This window comes from Martes martes, assembly GCF_963455335.1.
Source record: "Martes martes genome assembly, chromosome: 7".
Lineage (NCBI taxonomy): Eukaryota > Metazoa > Chordata > Mammalia > Carnivora > Mustelidae > Martes > Martes martes.
The window spans coordinates 101699426-101720773 of NC_137894.1; the positions used below are offsets into that span (position 1 = coordinate 101699426).

General features: G+C 35.3%; 1 protein-coding gene across 5 annotated transcripts in view; it reads left to right on the top strand.

Moving 5' to 3' along the window:
* Nucleotides 1–17926, top strand: part of KTN1 (kinectin 1) — a 125023-nt gene extending 107097 nt beyond the window's left edge. For 2 of the 5 annotated variants that reach the window (XM_080808570.1, XM_080808569.1), the window contains exons 35-44: nucleotides 4608–4688; nucleotides 5476–5565; nucleotides 5692–5784; nucleotides 6732–6803; nucleotides 7038–7121; nucleotides 7283–7366; nucleotides 9661–9744; nucleotides 11444–11536; nucleotides 12551–12671; nucleotides 17429–17925. In XM_080808570.1, coding sequence (XP_080664696.1) covers nucleotides 4608–4688; nucleotides 5476–5565; nucleotides 5692–5784; nucleotides 6732–6803; nucleotides 7038–7121; nucleotides 7283–7366; nucleotides 9661–9744; nucleotides 11444–11536; nucleotides 12551–12671; nucleotides 17429–17433 — 807 coding nt within the window. In that variant the 3' untranslated portion in view covers nucleotides 17434–17925. Of the gene's footprint in view, nucleotides 1–4607; nucleotides 4689–5475; nucleotides 5566–5691; nucleotides 5785–6731; nucleotides 6804–7037; nucleotides 7122–7282; nucleotides 7367–9660; nucleotides 9745–11443; nucleotides 11537–12550; nucleotides 12672–17428 lie in introns of all 5 variants that reach the window. The other 3 variants (XM_080808572.1, XM_080808573.1, XM_080808571.1) reach the window with 3 other exon arrangements.
* The last annotated feature ends 3422 nt before the right edge of the window (nucleotides 17927–21348 follow it).

A 21348-nucleotide genomic window follows, 5' to 3' on the forward strand; every position in this document is an offset into this window, starting at 1 on the left:
TTATTTCTTTAAATAAGTCCTCTTTACCATTATTTAAGGAAGTTGTGAATAAACAGCATTTGCATTCTACACTTGGTTTAGAAGTACATCTATTCCTTAATCTTTTCTATTTTTAGCATAGGGTGCCTTTGAGTAGGTAAGATAAATAGCTTGGTTCAAAACTCATTTCTGTTTATTCAACTGATACTTTTGTTGTATGCTGTAAAATTTACATAATATATATTATTTAGAAGATCATAAACATTTTTGGGAAAGAAATATTTCTTAATGTTTAATAAACCAGTTATGTTTTTAATAGCTTTATTCAAAACAGTGTAATTTTATTATCGTAATTTAATTTTTTGTATTTATATATATTTATATATATATGTATTTATTTTTAAGTGGGCTCCACACTGGGCATGGAGCCCAACATGGGGCTCGAACTCATGATGTTGAGATCAAGACCTGAGCCGAGGTCAAGAGTTGGACACTTAACTGATTGAGCCCCCCAGGTGCCTCAAAATAGATCTCTTCGTTTTAGGAACACCTTTTTTTTTTTTTTTTTAAGATTTTATTTATTTATTTGACAGACAGAGATCACAAGTAGGCAGAGAGGCAGGCAGACAGAGAGACTGGGAAGGAGGCTCCCTGAGGGGCTCAATCCCAGGACCCAGGGATCATGACCTGAGCTGAAGAAAGAGGCCTTTACCCACTGAGCCACCCAGGCGCCACAGGAACACCTTATTTTTTAATAAAATGTGTTTAATACTTTGAACCCGGCTTTTTTCATTTCAAAGCTCAAGATTTTGGTCACCTATTAACTTCTTTAAGGAAAGGCTTGAAGATAATACAAAAGAGCTTGCTTTACTTCAGGTTAAGTGAGAGATAAAAGTTGCTTTGATTCAGAGAATTATTATTATATGTGCTGCCGAAGCGAGCACTGATTCAGAGAATTATTACAGTGAATATTTGAGGGCAGAGTGAGTGTGCATGTAGTTTCCTAAAATGATGTAGGTCTTTAAAATTTTATTTTCATGGAAAATTGTATAAACACTGAGAAGTAGAGAGAATAGCATAATGAGGCTGGTGTACCCCATTTATCAGTAAACAATCTTATATTACCTTGTTTCTTGTACTTCCTAGATGATTCTGAAGGAACTCAAACATCAGAGCATTTTGTCTATAATTATTTTAGTATGTATTTCTAAAAGATAAGGATTGCTTTAAAAATTATCTTAAAAATCCTTAATTTATACATTTGTCAATGCATTTCTCCCTTTTGCCGTATAAATTTTCAGTTTTAATGAAATAACAACCACTTACTGTAGTTTGTTATAGTCAGGACCTAAGTAAGGTCAGTATGTGATTGGTTTAAGATGTCTCTTAGATCCTTCTGATTCTGCGGATCCCCTCCTATATGTCAGCAACACCCTCCTCTTCTCTTTTCTTTTCTTTTTGAGAGGGAGAGAATGAATTTAAGCAGACTCCATACCCATTGTGGAGCTTGATGTGATGCTTGATCTCATGAGCTGAAATTGAGTCAGATGCTTAACCAGTGGTGCCATGCAGCCCCCCTCCACCCCCTGCCTTTTTTTAGACCAGGCGGTTTCATAAAAAATTTCCCAGTCTGGATTTAACTAACTGCATCCCTGTAGCGTCAGTGTGTTCTCTGTTCTTTTTATGTCCCATAAATTGGTAGTCAGTAGAGTCCTGATGAGATTCAGGTTCAGTCCTTCAGGTGTAGGATGGAGTAAGGCAAGACTTCTTCATAGCAGTGTTGTGCACTTCTGTCATGAGGTCTGTAAATGTCTGCTTGTTTTTCTTTGGCCGATTAGAACTTATTTAGGCTGGTTATCAAGTCTTTTTTTGACACAGCATTGCTAAACTCTCACAGCTTCTTTGTTTTGTGATATGACAAGATGTTTCTGATTTATCGTTTACATCTTCTACCCCAAACTTGGGAGTCAGCTGTTTCTCCAAGGAGCTCTTGGCTCTTCTTTCTTTGGGTTCTAGGTGTGGTATAAGTAAACTTAACAGCCTATTTTATGTGTAGTCTGAGTTTAGCTTTTGCTCTCAGATTATATCTACATACGGTCTACATTTAACTTGTACAAGAAGCAGCAGTTCTTTTGTTTTCTTGGTAACTGTTGTGGATACATTCAGGTTTGATCACTATAGTTAAATAGTTCAACTGATGAGTTGAGTTAATAAAGAGTTCAACTGATGAGACAACCTGTACTGGACAAACTTAAGGATACATTGTTAGTTCTAGTGCTGGTCTTACGTGAAGCCTAGAAAAAGGGGTTGCTATTCATTTATTTAATGTTTTTTCTTTTATGGCCATGACCTGTTTTTATTTCTTTATAATTTTATTACTTAATGGAAATAAAATTGGAATTTATTTGGCTATATTGAGCTGAGAGTTAGTGATTATGATATCTGTTCTTTAAAGATTGTATAAAATCACCAACATGAAAAATTCTTCTTAATGTAACAGACTCTTTCTTAACAGCAGTATTACCCTCAACAGCCGTATAGGTTTTGATACTCTAAATATTTATAAATTACCATAAGATTTGGGTGATGATATTTGGCTTTTGTTCATCTACTTGTTAAAAGTTGACTTTCTGCATGTAGTCTCTTATTTGAGAAATATATCAACTCTACTACTAAAAGTGTAGCATTTTTAGGCTTTTGTAAATGTGAAGGATAGATTAATTTATGATAAAATAGTGTTAAAGTTATTAAGTGAATATAGTCAGTAGATATAAAAGGAATTTTATACATGAAGTAAAATCTTTTTACTGTTTTCTTTTGCTTTTCTGCTAGCTAATCAGTATAGGAGAGATCCAAACTATATGACCTAGAGGAATGTTTACAAACTTTAAGCAACTAAATCATCTTTTCAGCTGACTTTTAACTTTTATCGAATTCCAGTATTTGAAGCTAAGTAGGATTTTAATAGTATATGTTTAGTCTTGGATCAAATTTATAATGTGAGAATGTAATTTTGGGGGGTGCCTGGGTGGTACAGTTGTTAGGTGTCTGACTCTTGGTTTTGGCTCAGGTCAGGGTCTCAGGGATGTGAGAATGAGTCCCGCAGTCTGCACTGAGTGTGGAGTCTGCTTAAGACTTTCTCCCTCTTCTCCCCCAACACCACGTGTTCACTCGCTCACTGGCTCTCTCATTCCCTCAAAAATAAATAAACCTTCAAAAAAAATAGGCCTTTTTGACCAATTGGAACTATGAGTTATTGTACTATGGGGTGATCACAGCATCCAGCTTTATTTATTTTTTATTCTTACTTGATAAAGTATAGAGAATCCTGATTCAGCCATATATGTAAAGCTTTAAATTTGAGCAGTTGATAGAAATCTCATGTGTTCTTTTTCCTTGAAGTAAACTAAACCAAAGAGTTTAAATCAAATTTCTTCTTAGTCTCTTTTAAGTATCTAACAGATACTCTTTATCAGAGTTTAAAATTTGGACAAGGAGCATCAAAAATGTAGGATAATTTATTCTAAAATCTAGAATTACTTAAACCAAAGTGTATGCCTTGTCTTTGCATCAGCTAACCTATCAGCACAAATAGAGCTTTTGTTATTTTTATTTATTTACTTATAATTTTTTAAAGATTTTATTTATTTGAGAGAGATAGCAAGAGAGAGCACAAGCAGGGGTAGGGGTGGAGAGAGGGAGAAGCAGACTCCCTGCTGAGCAGAGAGCCTGATGTGGGGCTCAGCCCCAGGACCGCAGGATCATGACCTGAGCCGAAGACAGATGCTTAACTGACTGATCCACGAAAGCGCTCTTTTGTTGGTTTTAAACAAGTAAATGTTGGGGCACCTGGGTGGCTCAGTGGGTTATGCCTCTGCCTTCGGCTCAGGTCATGACCTCAAGGGTCCTGGGATTGAGCCCTACATTGGGCTCTCTGCTCAGCAGGGAGCCTGCTTCTGCCTCCCCCTCTGCCTGCATCTCTGCCTGCTTGTGATCTCTCTTGTCAAATAAATAAAATCTTTAAAAAAAAAAAACAAACTTTAAACAAGTAAATATATATATATTCTTACTACTTCTCATTATGATTTTAAAAACATTTCATTATATGTATGTATTTCTAAGTATTTTCAGAATCCCTAAAGCCACCTTCATAGTGTTTGAAATCCTCTGAATAAAGTATTTTCAGTTGATCTTCATTAGTTCATGAACTTAGAACACTTAGTTTTTGAGAATGGGTTTACCTGAGAAAAGTTTTGAAATGTATTTATTTTCACTTTTCTCTGTTTTAAAGATTGAATCTATTAATCCTGGCACTAGTAAGTGATATAGGCTGGAATTAAGTGAGCTCAGATCTCTATATAAAAGTCCAGAACTCAGTTGCAGATATCCTTGGTCAAGGTAAATAAGATGTGATTTTGGTGGTAATACAGAGGTATATTTTCAGTGTTTATTTTCAAGGCTGGGTTAGGTACAATTTATGCAGCAGTTATGTTCTTTGAAATTTCCAGAGAGGTGGTGTTTGTCTATAGGTTTTTTTCATGGTCATCTAATTTGGTTGTTTCAAATGTTTTACCTGTTTCATTTAGATATTTTTGAAAATTGGTTATTTTGACTTCTCTTTTTTACAGAGTTACAGTGAATGGTTGCGTGGATTTGAAAAGAAAGCAAAAGAATGTGTCACTGAAACTTCAGGTTCAGAGGAGGTTAAGGTTAGTTCAAGAAATGAACTATCTGTGTTGTAACCAGACATGGAAGAAAGAAGTAAATCAGACTTTGTCTTTATGAGCTTAGAAAGATAAAATATATATTATGAGTAGAATAATGACCTTTTGAGAAAGTGTAAGAAGGTGATTTCATTTTGTATAAATTTTGATAGAAATGCTGTAAGTCTTCATTGTGTTTGATAAGTATACAAAGCTAATGTTTGCTGTTTCTTTAACTCTGTATCTTAATCATTTCTGAAACTGTATATTTAACTATCTCTTACTCTCTTTTTAGCCTGGGTTTAAAAAGTAAAGATCAGTTGAGGTAGGTAGGTAGAAACTGACTGATTTGCTAAAGTATCCCCAAATACATCATTAAAAGTGTTCAGAATCTAGATGTGTTTTTATCTTAGCTGAAATTTGGAAGATTTTTTTTGTATCTCAAGTGGCATGAATAAAATCCTCTTTTCCATGTGTGTGTAGCATAGGTGTTGTGACTTGACTTCACATGTGGTTCTGCTTTGATTTTACCATCCTGCTAAAGAGTGATAAGCCTATTATAAATTATGTAATATATTTTATAGTAATCAGACTCAGAGAGTTTTATTAGTGAAGACTGAATGACCAAAAGGGTCATTGAACTTGATTGCCACTCAAGAAGGTTGAAATGTAGTGTCTCACTATAAAACAATTAGAAACCATTTGTCATAGTATACCATTAAATACTGTAACAAATTTGAAGCACACAAAACTGGTAAAACTAGAGAAGTTTTCTTTATATCATTCTTTCTAGGTTCTAGAGCACAAGTTGAAAGAAGCTGATGAAATGCACACATTGTTACAGCTCGAGTGTGAAAAATACAAATCCGTCTTAGCAGAAACAGTAGGAAATGATTTTTAATCTACATTTTGGCTTTATTTTTAAATTAACTTATTCCTTAGTGGCTTAAATAGTTTATCTTGTCATTAGAACATGAATTTTTCAAAACAACTATGCTTTTGCCCATAGGAAGGAATTTTACAGAAACTACAGAGAAGTGTGGAGCAAGAAGAAAATAAATGGAAAGTTAAGGTTGATGAATCACAGAAGACTATTAAACAGGTATCTAAAAAAGCATAGAGCAAGTAGTTCTCAAGAATGTGGGCCCTGGATCAGCAGCATCAGTAAGCTGGAAACTTGTTAGAAATGCCCATTCTTGGGGCCCCACCTGAGATTTTCTGAATCTGAAACTCTGTGGAGACAGCAGGCTGTGCTTTAAAGAGCTTCCACAACTGATTCTAATGCCCACCCAAGTTTGAGAATTATTGTTTTAGAGCGTGGCTGAAAGGTAGTTATCTAGAATGTAAAGTGCTTTGGAAGTTATAGAACTACTATGTGATAAAATAAGGCAAAGAATTTGGGGTTCAGAACAAGCTTTGCAATGTTGATATGTGACCCATGATACAGTTTTCAAGAAAAAGAGTCTTTCTCTTCATGTGATCTGAATATTCTTGTGCAGTCCTAATTTTTCTCCCATTTACTTGGCTGTGGTAAAGAGTGTCATCTGTTGTAGTAGTCCTCTTCGTATGGTGACAATTGGTAACTAGACTTACTGTGGGGAATATTTTATAATGTATGAAAGTATCAAATCACTATAATGTACACCTGAAACTAACAGGATACTGTAATAAAAATCCATTACAATAAAGGGAAAGTAAAGAGTGTCTTCTGTTGCTCAGTTGTTTTCCTGGACCAACCTGTACAGAATTTAGCATTGCCTGTGGTACTCTATGTTAATCCATTTGGGGATTAAATACAGCCAGTTATTAGTTGGTTGTTAGGAAAAAAATAAGCATTTCTAGCTGGGCCTTAATGTGCCAATGGGTAGGTTTTGGTGACAATATAAATCAAGTTAAATGTCATGCTCTCACTTTCAAGGTCTTTTAAAATTCAGTATGGCTTTAGAATGAGATGCATTTCAAAATCTCTGAAGTGTCTGATTAAAATTCTCCAAGATAGAAGCTCTATATTCTTGATTTACTTGGTCATATAGTTGTTTCACATTTCAGATGCAGTTGTCGTTCACATCTTCAGAACAAGAGCTAGAGCGATTAAGAAGAGAAAATAAAGATATTGAAAATGTATGTTATTTCATTGCTTGACTTATAACCTGTGGACTCATTTTTAGCATTAAGCATTGTCTTAAGATCTGTTTTTTAAGATTTCTTTAATAAGAATAAAAATTTCTTTAATAAGAATATCTTGGGTAGTGTTTGAGATGATATTGTGTTATATTTGTAAGTACTTTCCATTATGGGGGAGCATCATGAAAGGAATTCTTAAATGTGTTAACATTTCCTTTGTTGCATTGCTAGCTGAGAAGAGAACGAGAGCATTTGGAAATGGAACTAGAGAAGGCAGAAATTGAACGATCTACCTATGTTACAGAAGTCAGAGAGGTATTTACAGAATTTTTTTGACCTTGCTTCTCAATTTAAATTAAGTTTGTAATAGTGATAAAATATTTCAGTGTAAGTTGTTTGTGGCAGAGCTTCCAAGTAGTGTACAAAACATGGGATATCATAAGGAGATCAATCTTAAACTCTAAACTTCATTGCAGCTGAAAGATCTGTTGACTGAATTGCAGAAAAAACTTGATGATTCATATTCTGAAGCAGTAAGACAGAATGAAGAGCTAAATTTGGTAAGAAGCTTGTTCTCCACTGGGTATCAAGTAGGCTCTGAAAACACTTGTGTTGACATGTGGAGAAACCATCCAAACTTTTTCTCCTTGCTAACATCTTTAGCTTGGCATTTTTGTAAGTTTAAGATAATCTTCATATTCTGATGACTCCTAAGTTGATCTTTCTTTTCTTGACTCCTAAGATGATCCTTCTTTCTTAGCTCCTAACAATGGCATGTTTGGCTTGCAACTCTTTTTTCCAGAAAAAAATTCATGTTTTATAAAACCTAATTCTTTGGACAGCATTATTTTCAGTTAATAAAGAAGCGAAACAAATAGATTAAGATTGGCTGAATTGTGAAGATTCTCTTTCTAGAGTTAATGATAGTTAACTGGACTTGTTCTCTAATCTGGAAGGAGCTTATTGAAGGTTGAAGATACATATTCTTCATTCAAGGGCAATAATTCATTCCAGCTTCTTCTTTTAACTGGTCTTCCTACAAATTATAGGTAACAACAAGCTTGTGAAATACAGTACCCTGTATTCCCATTCTTAAATTTTCTGGAAATTTACATTGATTCTGGCAAATTTACAAATTTACACTGATTCTTAGCTGTTACATAAATATTACTGTCTCATTATATGTTTCAAACAGTTGTCCTCTTTCTGTGACTGAAAAATTATTACAACACGTAACTAAATTGGAAGTATCTGAATAAACTCTAGGAAGATTATAGTTAGTTTTCTCCTTACCTCAAGTCCTGCCCAGTTTGGAACTTTCTTAGTACTGCTGTGTGTATCAAAGAAAACTTCTTAATTCACTCAGCTGTGGTTGGTCTTCTGTGTTACGGCAGTGATTTATGGGAATGAGTTTTCAAGGTAGGGCTCTTTGAAAAGTACATATAGAGTCCCCCCTCTCTGTTTTTGAAATAAAGTTTTGGTTTTACTTATCTTCTTCATTTTATTTAATTGAATCATTCCCACTGCAACGTGTGACTAGTTTTATACATAAGCTTGTTATATATTGTACAGATCAGGACAGTGATTATGCCATAGCTGCAAGCCATAAGCCTTACCTTATAATGTGTTTTTAAAAAATCATTTTTAACTACAATTGTTGGAGATTCTACTTTTAACTTTGGTGATTGGTAGCTGACCCCAACAGTAGCATCAAACCCATAGGATTATGGTTAAATTCAGCCTAATGTTCTTGTTGTATTTTTGGCTCTTTACTTCTGTTAAGGGGCCATTTTAAATGATACTTGTTTCTTATTTTTGCCTTGAATTCGTAATCTTTATTTTAGTTCTGTTTGCTCAGGATGACTGTTGCCACATTTTAAGATAAAATAATTTTGTTTGCTTATACATACATTGTTTGTTTGGGGGCCAAGGGAGTAATTCTCTGATGTACTAAATAGAGTTAAGTGAAAGCAAAACCTGAAGCATTTGGGTCTTTAGATAGAGTTCTCCAAACAAAATTTCCAAATGGAATGTCCCTCATTAATCCTTTCTCCAGTTGGAAAGGTTAGTATCTTATATTTCTCCCTTTTGGATCTCCAGAAATGGATATTATGCCTATCAGTGTTAGGCAAAATCAATTAACTTGATGAGTTTAATAAGAAAGTTATTTGTTGTCAGTGTAGTCCACTTCCCTCATTCATATTTAATGGAGCATTTATCATGAGAAGAGGCATTACATATTGGCACTAGGGTTTATAGAGCTCTATAAACTTGGGACAAATTGGTTCTTGAGAAGTGTATCTTAAGACATTGCTTATTGTATAATTAGGCCCGTGTGGTCTTGCACTGATTTCTTTAGTGATGTTTTAAAGGATGATCAACATTTAAATTTTTGAAGTTTTCATTTTACTGGATTTGTAATCTTCCATTCAATGTTTTTTAAAATATTACACAATTGACTGTTAACTCTATGGGTCATAAGGCCTTAAAAAAACCAATCAGTAAAATTTCTGGCCTACTTGCCTTTTACTTTAAATATGAATGAAGTACTTTATGAATAGTGAATAGTAATACTTTTAAAAGGCACTTTACTGGAATGTGATGGTTTTATTTTTACATTTACAGTTTTCTACCCTGAACCCTAGTTTGTTTCTGTAGCTTTTCTTATATTTAGCTTTCCAGATGGGAACCTCCACTGCTTAGCTTTTCTATACATCTGGTGCAGCATATTGGCTAATCCACTGTGCATAATAACTGTTAGCGATCCCATTCTTTCTCATTCATTCTTCTAAAGGTCTCAGCACAATCAAAGAAGGATGCAAATTAAGTTAATTGTGGTGCTTTATTTTTACAGTTAAAGACACAGTTAAATGAAACACTCACAAAGCTTAGAACTGAACAAAGTGAAAGACAGAAGGTAGCTGGTGACTTGCACAAGGTAAGACACTGCTTGTCTTGAAGATGCCATATCACCAAGCTATGTTGTTGTGCCTTGAATCTTAAGTAAACATACTGCTAATTCTGGATTTTTTTTCATATTTATGTGTTTATAAATTTAAGCTGTTGCATTTTTGGAACTAAACTTTCTGACTTGTTTTTCGATTATTCTTAATTTGCTTCATTTTTTCAACACATTTATATAAGTAATTACTTTATAAAGTACAGATTAAGTTTTAAATGTAATTAAAGGTACTCTTTTAAAAATGTGGTTACATCCATATATTGTTTTGTTGGGATTTTCTTTGTAGTTGCTTACAAAGTATGTTTCTTTTGATTTTTATAGATCCAAAACGTGTGGACCTCTGATATTTCAGAAATTTGTTCCTTTCATTTATTTCTTTGTGGAAATACACTTTTCTTTAATCTCATATATAATTAGGGAGGGTTTTTTTTGTTTTTTTTTTGGGGGGGCAGTTTTTAAGATTACATTTCTTATTCTCTACATTAGGATGGCAAGTTATTTGTAATTCTGTTTTTAGGTGTTTTTAATAGTGCAAGTCACATATGCTTGTGTCAGAGCTGCTTTAGTTCTATGATTGTATTTGTGGGAGTCATTAGCAAAACATATATGTCACTTTTTTAAAGATTGAAAGAAATATTTTTGTTTGTTTTGTGTGATATAGCTTCTAATTGTTATGTAAAAGTCTAGGAATCCAAAGAGTACATTTAGCATGATGAAAAAATAAGTGTAGGAATTCAGAATTGCTTCAGATTATTTTGGTGTTACTATTACCAGTAGATAAAATGTGAACTCGGGTTGTTTGTCTCAGAGCTCAAACAGAGGTTCATGATACGTTGTCAAGAATGAGCAGTCTGACTTAGTTTGATAGGTGATTTTAATTTTTGACCTCTTGATCAAAATATAAAACATGCAGGTTTAGCATAGCAGTTTAGTTTCTCAGGTATTAAGAATATTAAACAGGTGCTCAAAGATATGGATGGGCCGTGCTATTTATGATTGCTAATGCAGCCTTAGAAGACAGTAAACTGCCCCATATCTGTAGGCCAGAAATACTGTACAACACTTGATTAGAAATGCACATAAATATTTATTGATACAAAAAATTAACAAAATACTTTGTAAAACAAGCAAGTATAAAATAGCAGGTATGTTAAAAGCCCATTTATATGAAATTTTCTGCCCAAATTTTCTGTTAGCGCGTATACGTATACAAGAGGGATCTGGAAAAGAGGGTCAGAACAAAGCCACTACTTAGAATTTGGGGGGCATGTATGGTTTCTCTCACATACCCTTCTTCGTGTGTTTAACACAACCCTTTAAAAATGTAAAAAACAGTCTTAGCTTGTGAGCTATACAGAAACAGGCTGTGGCCAGATTTGGCTGATGCTTGATCTAGACTAATGTTAACTTAAATATCAACTGTGGTTATTTCTTCTTTTAATGTCTTTTTACATATTCTCTATTGTTTGAACTTTTAAAAACAGCATATATTTTTATAATCTGGTCAGGGAGGAAACTGTTTTCGTTTTGGAGGAAAAAACGGAGTAGATTGGCTGTCCATTGTATTTTGAGATGAGCTTTAGTCTTGTACAAAATACCTAAGAAAATCACTCCTTTTATCCCTCATAATACTCCACTGTAGTATTTAGAGGCTACCATATTGCTTTCCTTACAGGCTCAACAGTCGCTGGATCTTATCCAGTCAAAAATAGTAAAAGCTGCTGGAGACACTACTGTTATTGAGAATAGTGATGTTTCCCCAGAAATGGTATGCATTTTCTTTTACCCCAGATCTCTAGGCTAATTACCTTGTTGTAAATTACATGAAGAATAAAAATGTGTGAGATCTGTCTCTGACTAAAAAAAATGATATACTTCTGTCAGTTATGTTGGATTCTTACCGAAGGTTGTCTTTTCTTCCAGATAGTCTATCTCTGAAGTGCACTTTTTTAATTAATGTTTTTATTAATGTCACTTTGGCTTAGTAAGATAGTACTTTAATTGTACTGTTTGTGTTGGAAGTATTATGGTATATTGCTGAAGAATGTGGGCTTTGTTAGACTGCCTGTGCTTGAATCCTGACCCTGCTACTTAGTAGCAGTGTGACTTTGGACAACTTTACTTAGCCTCTGTGTACTTTGGTTGCCCCATCTGTGAAAGGCCATGATAATAACATCAAACCTGTAGGATTTTTGAAGGGAATAAATGAGTTACTATCTAAAACTTAAGAGTAGTGTGTAGCACTTAAAACAGTGCTGCCCAGTACTTAGAGCTCAATATATGTGAACTTGGTTTTACTGTTATGAATGTGCTCTCCTTTGGTGTCTGGCAGACTTTTTTTTCTGAAAGGAGAAATGGATTTACAACCTCTAATCAGAGTCTAGATTTTTGCCTTTGTTGGCCTAGTGACTTAACATACCTTTTTTTTTTTTTTTTTTTAAGATTTTATTTATTTATTTGACAGAGATCACAAGTAGGCTTGTGCTGAGCAGAGAGTCCTATGTGGGGCTCAGTCCTGGAACCCTGAGATCATGACCTGAGCTGAAGGCAGAGGCTTAACCCACTGAGCCACCCAGGCACCCCATAACATAGCTTTCTTTGGTGCAACCTAATTTGTGTCACTAGATAGCAAATGCTGTTTCTGTATGTGTTTTTGTTAATTTTTGTCATTTTCAAGATTTCTCATGTTTGTATCTAAAACAATAAAATATTTCCTGCTTTAGGATGCAAATGCCTTTTCCTTATGTTTGGAGTTTTTTCATCACTTCCCTCTTCTTTTTAGGAGTCTTCTGAGAAGGAGACGATGTCTGTAAGTCTAAATCAGACTGTCACACAGTTACAGCAGTTGCTTCAGGCAGTAAACCAACAGCTCACAAAGGAGAAAGAACACTACCAGGTATTAGGTAAGAGTAACTGAAGTACTGTTGTCTGTTTATGGCTAATTGACAGAATGTGTGTATTTGTAGTGGGGGTTTACCAGGACTACCAGAGCTCCTCTTGCCCTCATGGAAATATTCCCTTTCTCTCTTTCAGCCCCTGCAGATAACAGCTTTAGCTTTCTTAGAGTTTTATTTCCATCTCTTCCATGTTTTGGTCTCACAGCTTGGAGGGGGGAAAACCTTTTGTTTTTGCCTCCTTTGACCTTCTTATAAAACGGACTCTCTTATGACTTGTTTACATAGGTTTTGTTCATTGCATAATATGGCAGCTGCTTCTGTAGTTTATCCTGATCTTAGTTTTGGTAAAGTATCTGTGATTTTTTTTTAAGTGACTTGCTAAAATAAAGTTAAAATGTTTTTACTGAGATTAAATACTGAATTGAAAATCAAGTCATCACAATTTCTTTAAATTGGAAACTGAGTTTTTACTTAAGTCTGCTTATAAGGTAATCAAAGAAGTCTCATTTTTAAACCTATCATTAACTAAACCATATTACGAAATTTTATTGCCCTCCTGATAGGTTAGGTGTCCTGGGAAAGTTGGATATATCACCATTTTGGTTATAGAGGCATTCTATCTCACTTTTGTAGAATGATTGTCCTCTGGTCTGCCTTAGCATAAACTCTCCTTTCAAATGCTATTCAGGGGGCGCCTGGGTGGCTCAGTGGGTTAAAGCCTCTGCCTTCGGCTCAGGTTGTGATCCTGGGGTCCTGGGATCGAGCCCCGCATCGGGCTCTCTGCTCAGCAGGGAGCCTGCTTCCTCTTCTCTCTCTCTGCCTGCCTCTATGCCTACTTGTGATCTCTGTCTGTCAAATAAATAAATAAAATCTTAAAAAAAAAAGTGCTATTCAGGTCATTTACCTCCATAAGATTTTGTGGACAGATGCAGCTCATTCTTTTAACCTGTCAACAAAAATAATTATACCTAAGTCGTTTATCCTTGGTAAGCTGACCTCTCCATCGCCTACAGTTAAACTTCTGCCACATTACCTCCCTTCTCCAAATTAGAAAGTAATCTGCTTCCTGCTTCGCTGGTAACTCTCTTTCCCATGTCTTCGGCCTTATTCTCTTCCCTGCACATGCTCTTTCTGTTCAGTCTTGAAAACCTACTCTAATGTCTCATTTTAACCTTGTACTTCTTCAGTTACCACCCTAATTTTTTTTTTACATTACTGTTTAACAGAGATTCTTAAAATAAGAAACTATTCTCACAGTATCTACTTCTTTACTTGCTTTCACAGCTCTGTGTACACTAGAATGCATTCTGTTGAAAACTTTTTTGCTGAGGTCATTAGTGATTGCCTGATTGCTAGATCTAATACAGGCCTTTGTTTTGATACTGAAAGTATAAATTTCCAGTGTAAGAGATTAAAAATAGTTATAAAATATGCTAAATAGGCTGAAGTCATTCCATAGGCCTTGATATGATAAGGACAGGGCTTCATTTCTGAGAGCCTAAAAAATTCTAAGATTACTTACTACCCTGTGCCTTTCAACCTTATCAGTAGTATCTCTCTAGCATCTCAAAGGTGTTCTTTAGTGTTTCTTTTTCTTCCCAAACACGTGGTCTGTTCATACTAAGTCTTTTGAACCTGTTTCCACATTGGTCATTTTCATATTAAATTTGAGACTTCTACTGATTGTTGGTAGTATAACACTTTTATTTTCAGAGTTTTTCTTCCTGATTTATGAAATTATAGTAACTTGTTAAATATGTGTATCCTGGCAAGGTAGCTAAAATGGAACTATAGTTTGGCAGGCAGCTTCTCTAAGTGATAACTCTTTCGTCAGCTAATGAACCTCAGTCCAAATTTGGCAGGTGGAAAGGTGGTTGAGCATCAGCAGTACAATGTGAAGGATAGAATGGATTGTATGAAGAAAAGGGTCTGCTAGGCACTTGAGAACTCTTTCTTCTATAGGTTCTACCTGGCATTGGCGGTGGTAACCCCTCCCTACAGTTTCCTTGGTTCCACAGCCTTCTTTGTACCCTTTAAATGTTTGTTACCCAGTTTTTAACTTCAGCCATCATTTTTTGCTGGGTGTATTCTCCCTCTTGTGAACTCTTTTTTTCCTTTTAAAAAGGGGGTGGTGGGAAGGGACAGAGGGAGAGGAAGAGTGAGAATCTTAAGCAGGCTGGACGGCCAGTGTGGAACCTGATGCAGGGTTCCATCTCACAACCCTGAGATCACGACCTGAGCCAAAATCAGGAGTCTGACATTCAACCAACTGAGTCAGCCGGGCGCCCCTCTTGTGAACTCTCTTAAAACTAGTACATATATTGGATGAGAAAAACAAACAAACAAAAAAACCCCATTACTACGTGATGATTAAATTGAAATACAGCTTATTAATCATCAAAACGTAGCTAATAGGTTACTATCTGATGTCAGGAAACTTGCTTCTTTTTAATATATACAGCAAGTATATATCATATTTGTTAAGGGAAAAACAGTTTTTAAAAAGCAAAAATGGGATGATGTGCAGTTACTTAGTTTTCTGAATTCTAATATACATTACTTAGCATTTCTCTGAGCTGTAGGGGTGTGTATTGATCTTATATCCTTAATTTTAACCTTTCTTTTATTTTGGAAGTCTTCCTATCTCCTATCCTCCCACCCCCAAAATAGAAGATTGTCATCTCTTCCCTTACTTTGTATGAGTTAAGATACTTTTTTTTTTAAGCTTTGGACTAGCAACACTAGTACTTTATAGTATGCTTTTTGTTGTTGTTGTTGTTCCCAGATATCTATTTTTCCTTATGTTTCTTTCATATTTGCTTGTCTTCTGAGTGTTCAAACTATATGTATGACCATATCAGAAGTTTTCATTACTCCAGTGTCTTAGTCTGTTTGGGCTGCTATAAAAAAAATTGCATAGACTGGGTGGCTTAAATAACATTTATTTCTGACAGTCCATGCATGGCGGAAGGGTCAAGGGAGCTGTCTGGGGTCCCTTTCAGAAGGACACTAATCCCATTCATGATGGTGGAGTCATTCAAAGACCCCACTTCCAAATGCCATTACACTGGAGGATTAGAATTTCAATATATGAATTTTGGGGGTAGGCACAAACACTCAGACTGTAACACTCAGGTCCCGTTTACAGAATCCTGTGGAGGGAGGAGGTTGATTTTTAACAGCAGTCACTTTATGAGTATCACTCTAAGCTTGAGAGGCTTCTGACTTGTGGTCATTTGCTTAGTCTTCACAGCAACCCAGGGCAGTGGGTAGGTAGGTGTTATTATTATTTTTTTTTATTGCCAATTTACAGCAGACCCTCAGAGGTTCTATAATTTGCCCAAGGTCATGCAGTTAGTGGCTGGGTGAGCTGGGATTTAAATTGAGGTGATCTCTGCCCAGTGCCTATGCTCTTAGTCAGTACTTTTCTTCTGTAATTCAGGCATTCTGTGCCCTGACCTCTTTTTCTTGATGCTTTTTTTCCCTCCTCATTCTGTCTAATCCTTTGTTGCCAGCATCTTACAGTTTGTGTTGGCAATTCTGACTTTTTTCTAAAGTATTTTGTTTGGCAATAGTGAGTTGGAGAGGCTCTTAATGTTACCCAGAAAAAATTGAGGTGACATTTTGTGTATGTGTCTTATATGTACGTGCTCTCCCTGTTCTGTGTGACAAAAGATTTTATGATGTAGTTGTCTCTTGTTTCTGAAAGATGTTCTTTTATAGTGGTGTTAAAGTATAAGGATTAGTGTTCCAGATTAAAAAGTAGCTTTTATTTCTACACTTTACACTTGGCTATCACTGATTTTCATTTTCATTTTCTGTGGTGTGTTTACATAGCACTTATAGTGTCCTGTACCTGTGGGCTATGTAGACTTTCTGATTCAGTGTTAATAGCTGGTGATAACTTCACTTTTTCACTTTCTCATTCTTTTTCCTTCACTTTTTATTTTGAAAAAGTTCACACATAAAGAAAAGCTGGAAGAATAGTGCAACACTCATACATCCTTTACCTGCTTCATTTCTTTCCATGTATATTCGTATTCGGTTAATGTCAAACTGTTTGAAAGTACCTTTCAGATTTGACAGTTTATCCCTAAGCACTTGGGTGTGCATCTTTGAAGAACAAAACCATTCTGTTATAAATGCATTGTACCACTATCACATCCAAACAAAACCAGTGGTTACATAAAATTATCCATTATTAAGCCCATGTTCAAGTTGCCCATTTATACTGCAGGTATCTTTTTAGCTTTTTTTCCCAAACCAGGATTTATATGTTGGATTTGGTTAAGTCTTTTTAGTCTCTCTAATGACTTTTGAGGTTTAACTTCTTAGAGTCATTTTATCTGACTTGGAAAGCTTCACATGACCTCAGAAAATTTCTGTCTGAAACTTTGTTTATTCATGGGGGAGAGTTGTAAATTTCAGTGCTACTCATCTCATTAGCTTTATATTTTCTTGAGTAGAATTAACAAAAATGGATTCCCAATGTTCTCTTAAATTTTCTAATGGTTTTTTTAAATCCCCACATTACTCTGTTTGGTCTGAGGTTTTCACTCATATTTTTAAATCCACCTCAAAAGCTTCTGATTCCTGTTATTTCTCTCTTGTTTTTGATTACCATTAGTATAATTGCTTTGATCCTAGTTGAAAGAGCCATGCTGGATCAATAGAATATGTATGTTTGGTGTTTGACAAATGTCTTCTGATTGCCTTTTATTTCTTGTTTTAAAATGTATTTCTTTCTTTCTGATCTTTTACAGAGTGAAGTAACTGGGAAACTGTTCATTCAAGGATAACAGAAGGCATTGTATTATATTTTGCCAAATTAAAGCCTTATTTATGTTTTCACCCTTTCTACTTTGTCGGAAACACTGAACAGAGTTTTGTCTTTTCTAATCCTTGTTAGACTACTGATTTAAAGAGAGAAAAAAAAAGCCAACTCTGTAGACACCTTCAGAGTTTAGTTTTATAATAAAAAACTGTTTGAATAATTAGACCTTTACATTCCTGAAGATAAAATAAACATGTAATCTTTTATCTTATTTTGCTCAATAAAATTGTTCAGAAGATCAAAAGTGGTAAAGACAATATAAAATTTAACATTTTAATACTGATGTTGTACACTGTTTTACTTAACATTTTGGGGGGAGAGTAACTGCCTCTGACTTCAATTCAAGAAAACACTTTTTTGTTGCTAATGTAATCCGTTTTTTGTAATGGCGTCAGCAAATAAAGGGATGCTTATTATTCAAACTTGCTCTAATTTTCATTGTGCTTTAGCAGATCTCATTAGCTATACAGATCCACATAATTTAGGACACAGTTATTAATTGCAGCTCTTGGACAAGGTAAGATAGGTACTGTTGCTCATACAGCTTCTGTAAGGGGAGTTCTGGGTCTTCTTTGTGGCTCTGTGCGCTGTGAACTGTGTCCAGCAGTGCTGTGCGCTGCAGAAAGGCCGAGGCAAGAATTTAGCTTTCAGACCCACCACTCTAGCTTTTGGTGGAAGAGCTCTGCTTTTACGCTTAACCGTTATTAACCAATAATAGGTGACTTTTTAGTGTCCTTCTTGTCAGGCACTATGTTATATAGTTTGCACATGTTATTTTTTGTTGAGGAAGTTCTAATTAATTAAATAATTTGATGCAAGCACTGAGCCCTACAGATGCTAACTAACCACTGAATGCTGTCTTGTGCTACTGAATATGAAAGTACTTGTTAGGTCATACTCTGGTCTCCCTTTTTTTTTTTTTTTTTAAATATTTATTTATTTGACAGAGAGAGAGATCACAACTAGGCAGAGCAGCAGGCAGAGAGAGAGGAGGAAGCAGGCTCCCTGCTGAACAGAGAGCCTGATGTGGGGCTCAATCCCTGGACCCTGAGATTGTGACCCAAGCCAAATGCAGAGGCTTAACCCACTGAGCCACCAAGGTGCCCCATACTGTGGTCTCCTTGCTATTTCAGTAATGCTTCTACTTAAAACTCTCTTCTCTTGGGTATCAGTCGTGGCTTGCTTTTTCACCATCTGGAAATCTGTTTGAATATCATCTTTCTCACCAGGTCTTTCTAGACCATCCAGTATCCCCCCTGCCTCCCTATCCACCTACCTATTTTTGTTACAGTGTTTATAGCCTCCAGTATATACTTGGTCACACCTCTTCTTCCCACTAGAAAGTTGCTGCATGAGGGCAAGAATCTTCTCTTCCGTTCTTTGCTTTTTCCTACCCTTGAGCAAGTGCCTAACACTTATTTGTGCTCAGGTATTGAAATAAGTGAATGGATGAAATTCATTTTTATAGTTTGAGAATTATTTGAAGTGGTGCCTTTTCATATCATCCCATGTACACCAGATAGTGTTTCTACAGTATGTAGAGATAAACTGAAGAGGCTGCTCATGGCCAGTGATGATTGGCCTGAGGATTTGGACTACCTCAGGGCTTACCTGGCTGCTTTCAGCAAACCACTGGAAAACTGATCAGAAGGCCAGATACCATATCATCTCTCAACCTTTTTCCTTGGCTATTGTCTATAAATATACCTGTGTCTCTGCCATCTGAAAAAAGAAAACAGAAATCCTTTCTCCTACCATTCTTCTCTCCCTTCACAGCTTAGTTCCTTGGGAAAAATGTGTAATTATTTTTCAACCTCTTCATATGTTTGAATTTTTTAAAGTTAAAACAATTTTTAAATTATTAAATTAAGGATTCAGTCCAGTCTTACTAATTTGTGTCCCCTCCCTCAACATCCGAATCAATACACATTCATCTTTTTGCCTCTGAAGTGGCAAGAAGTTCATCACATGGCCTATTCCAATTTGTGACAGTTTTATATTTCTCTCTTCCATCCTCAACTGTCCACCTTTTCCCAGTGTGTTATAAGCAGATCCCTGAGAGAGGAAAGGAACATCCAGAGAGAGAGAGTGCTGTGTCCTCTGTCTCTAGTGACTCCCCTTGCCACCACTACAGCCAATTGAGGCAGGAAGCCCTAAGAAAATTACTCAGGTTGAGAAGAACTGACAGGGAGGGGAGAACGACCAACACAGTGTTCACAAAGTCATGCATGGTGACAAGATCTATTCTAATGGATTTCAGTGTAACAGTGCCAAAAGCTCACTGATAGGGTTTCAGACTGCATGTTGTAATTAATCTGTAATTATAACATGTTGAATTTTGCTCTGATGTCTGAGAACATCCACAGTGGTCTGAAAGGCTGCTGCTCTGTTTTCCAGTGACATGTTATTTGTGTCCAGAGGCCAGGTTTTCTTCATATATTTCAACCCAGACAGCATATCACAGCAGATTGCACACAGAAGTAGTTGGCTTCCATTAGGCCATGAAGTAAAGAAATTTGCAAACATGTAGAGTAATGCCAGTTTTCTCACTACATCTTTTTGGTTGGTTTTATTTTGGAAAATGAAGTTACATTTCACAAAAACATATTCATTATATTGTTATTTTAAAATAAGAAATGAACATCTAAAATGTTTCTTGGTTTCAATTTCTAGTACATTGAATATTATAGAAATAACAAAAAAGCTTTGTAAAGTATAAAGGATTTCCAAGACCAAAAATTTTAGAGCTGCTTGTCCTGGTATGTTGTTTTTTTCCCCAACAGTAGGCAACTATCAGCACCCTCTTAACTGTATTTTGTTTTATATTTCATTCATTTATTAGTGAATTAAAAATGTTAAAAACATTTTGTCTTTTTTTTCCTTTTGGTTTATTTTGTTGCACTTTGCCAACTTCTTGTTCTTATAATTTATTTTCAATTCTTGTTTTCTAATTCATTTTAAGGCTAAGTTCTCTGTACTTCTTTGCATCCCACAGATTTTGATACGGGAGGATTTTGTTGTCTTTCAGTTCTTAATTTTAAAAAAATCATAAGTATTTTAGACATACAGAAAATCATGGGGAAAAAAAAACTATGAGTATCCTCTCAATAGCAAGTAACATTTTGTCCTGCTTAAGGTTTTTGTTTTTGTTTTTGTTTTTTTTTAAAAACATAAGGTACAGTTTAAAAGTCTTGTATACCCCGCCCTGGTCCAGAGGTAGCCACTGCACCAAAGGTGATGTTTATCATTTAATTTCATGTTACACAATTAACATATATACGTGTAGCCAGAAATAGTATGTAGTTGGAATGTATTTGAACTTCATATAAATCATTCTGCTATTTGTTTTATTTGCCCAATATTAGCTTTAAAATTTATACATGGAGTTTGTTGTTGTTGTTGTTTTTTTCCTTTTCTTCATTTTTAACTATGGATATGCCACAGTTTATTTGGCATATTCCTCTAAGGGACATTTAAATATCACCAGTTTATGAAAATTTTATGTAACTTTATTTTTATTTCCTTTAAGGTAAGAGATTATTTTTTTTGGAGTGTGTATTTTTCACATCATGGATTTTTTTCTTTTGAGAGCAAGAAAGTGAGAGGAAGTGGGTAGAGGGAGAGAGAATCTGGAGCGGACTCCATGCAGAGCGGACTCCATGGGGCTAGACCTCATGACCCTGAGATTATAACCTGATCAGAAACCAAGATTTGGATGTTTAACTGACTGAGCCATCCAGGTGGCCAAATCATGGATTTAAGTATTGTTTCCTAGTATTACATTTGGTCTGTGAATATGCCTTGTATGACACCAATTTCCAGAATTTGTGGAGACTTTAGGAGAAAGAA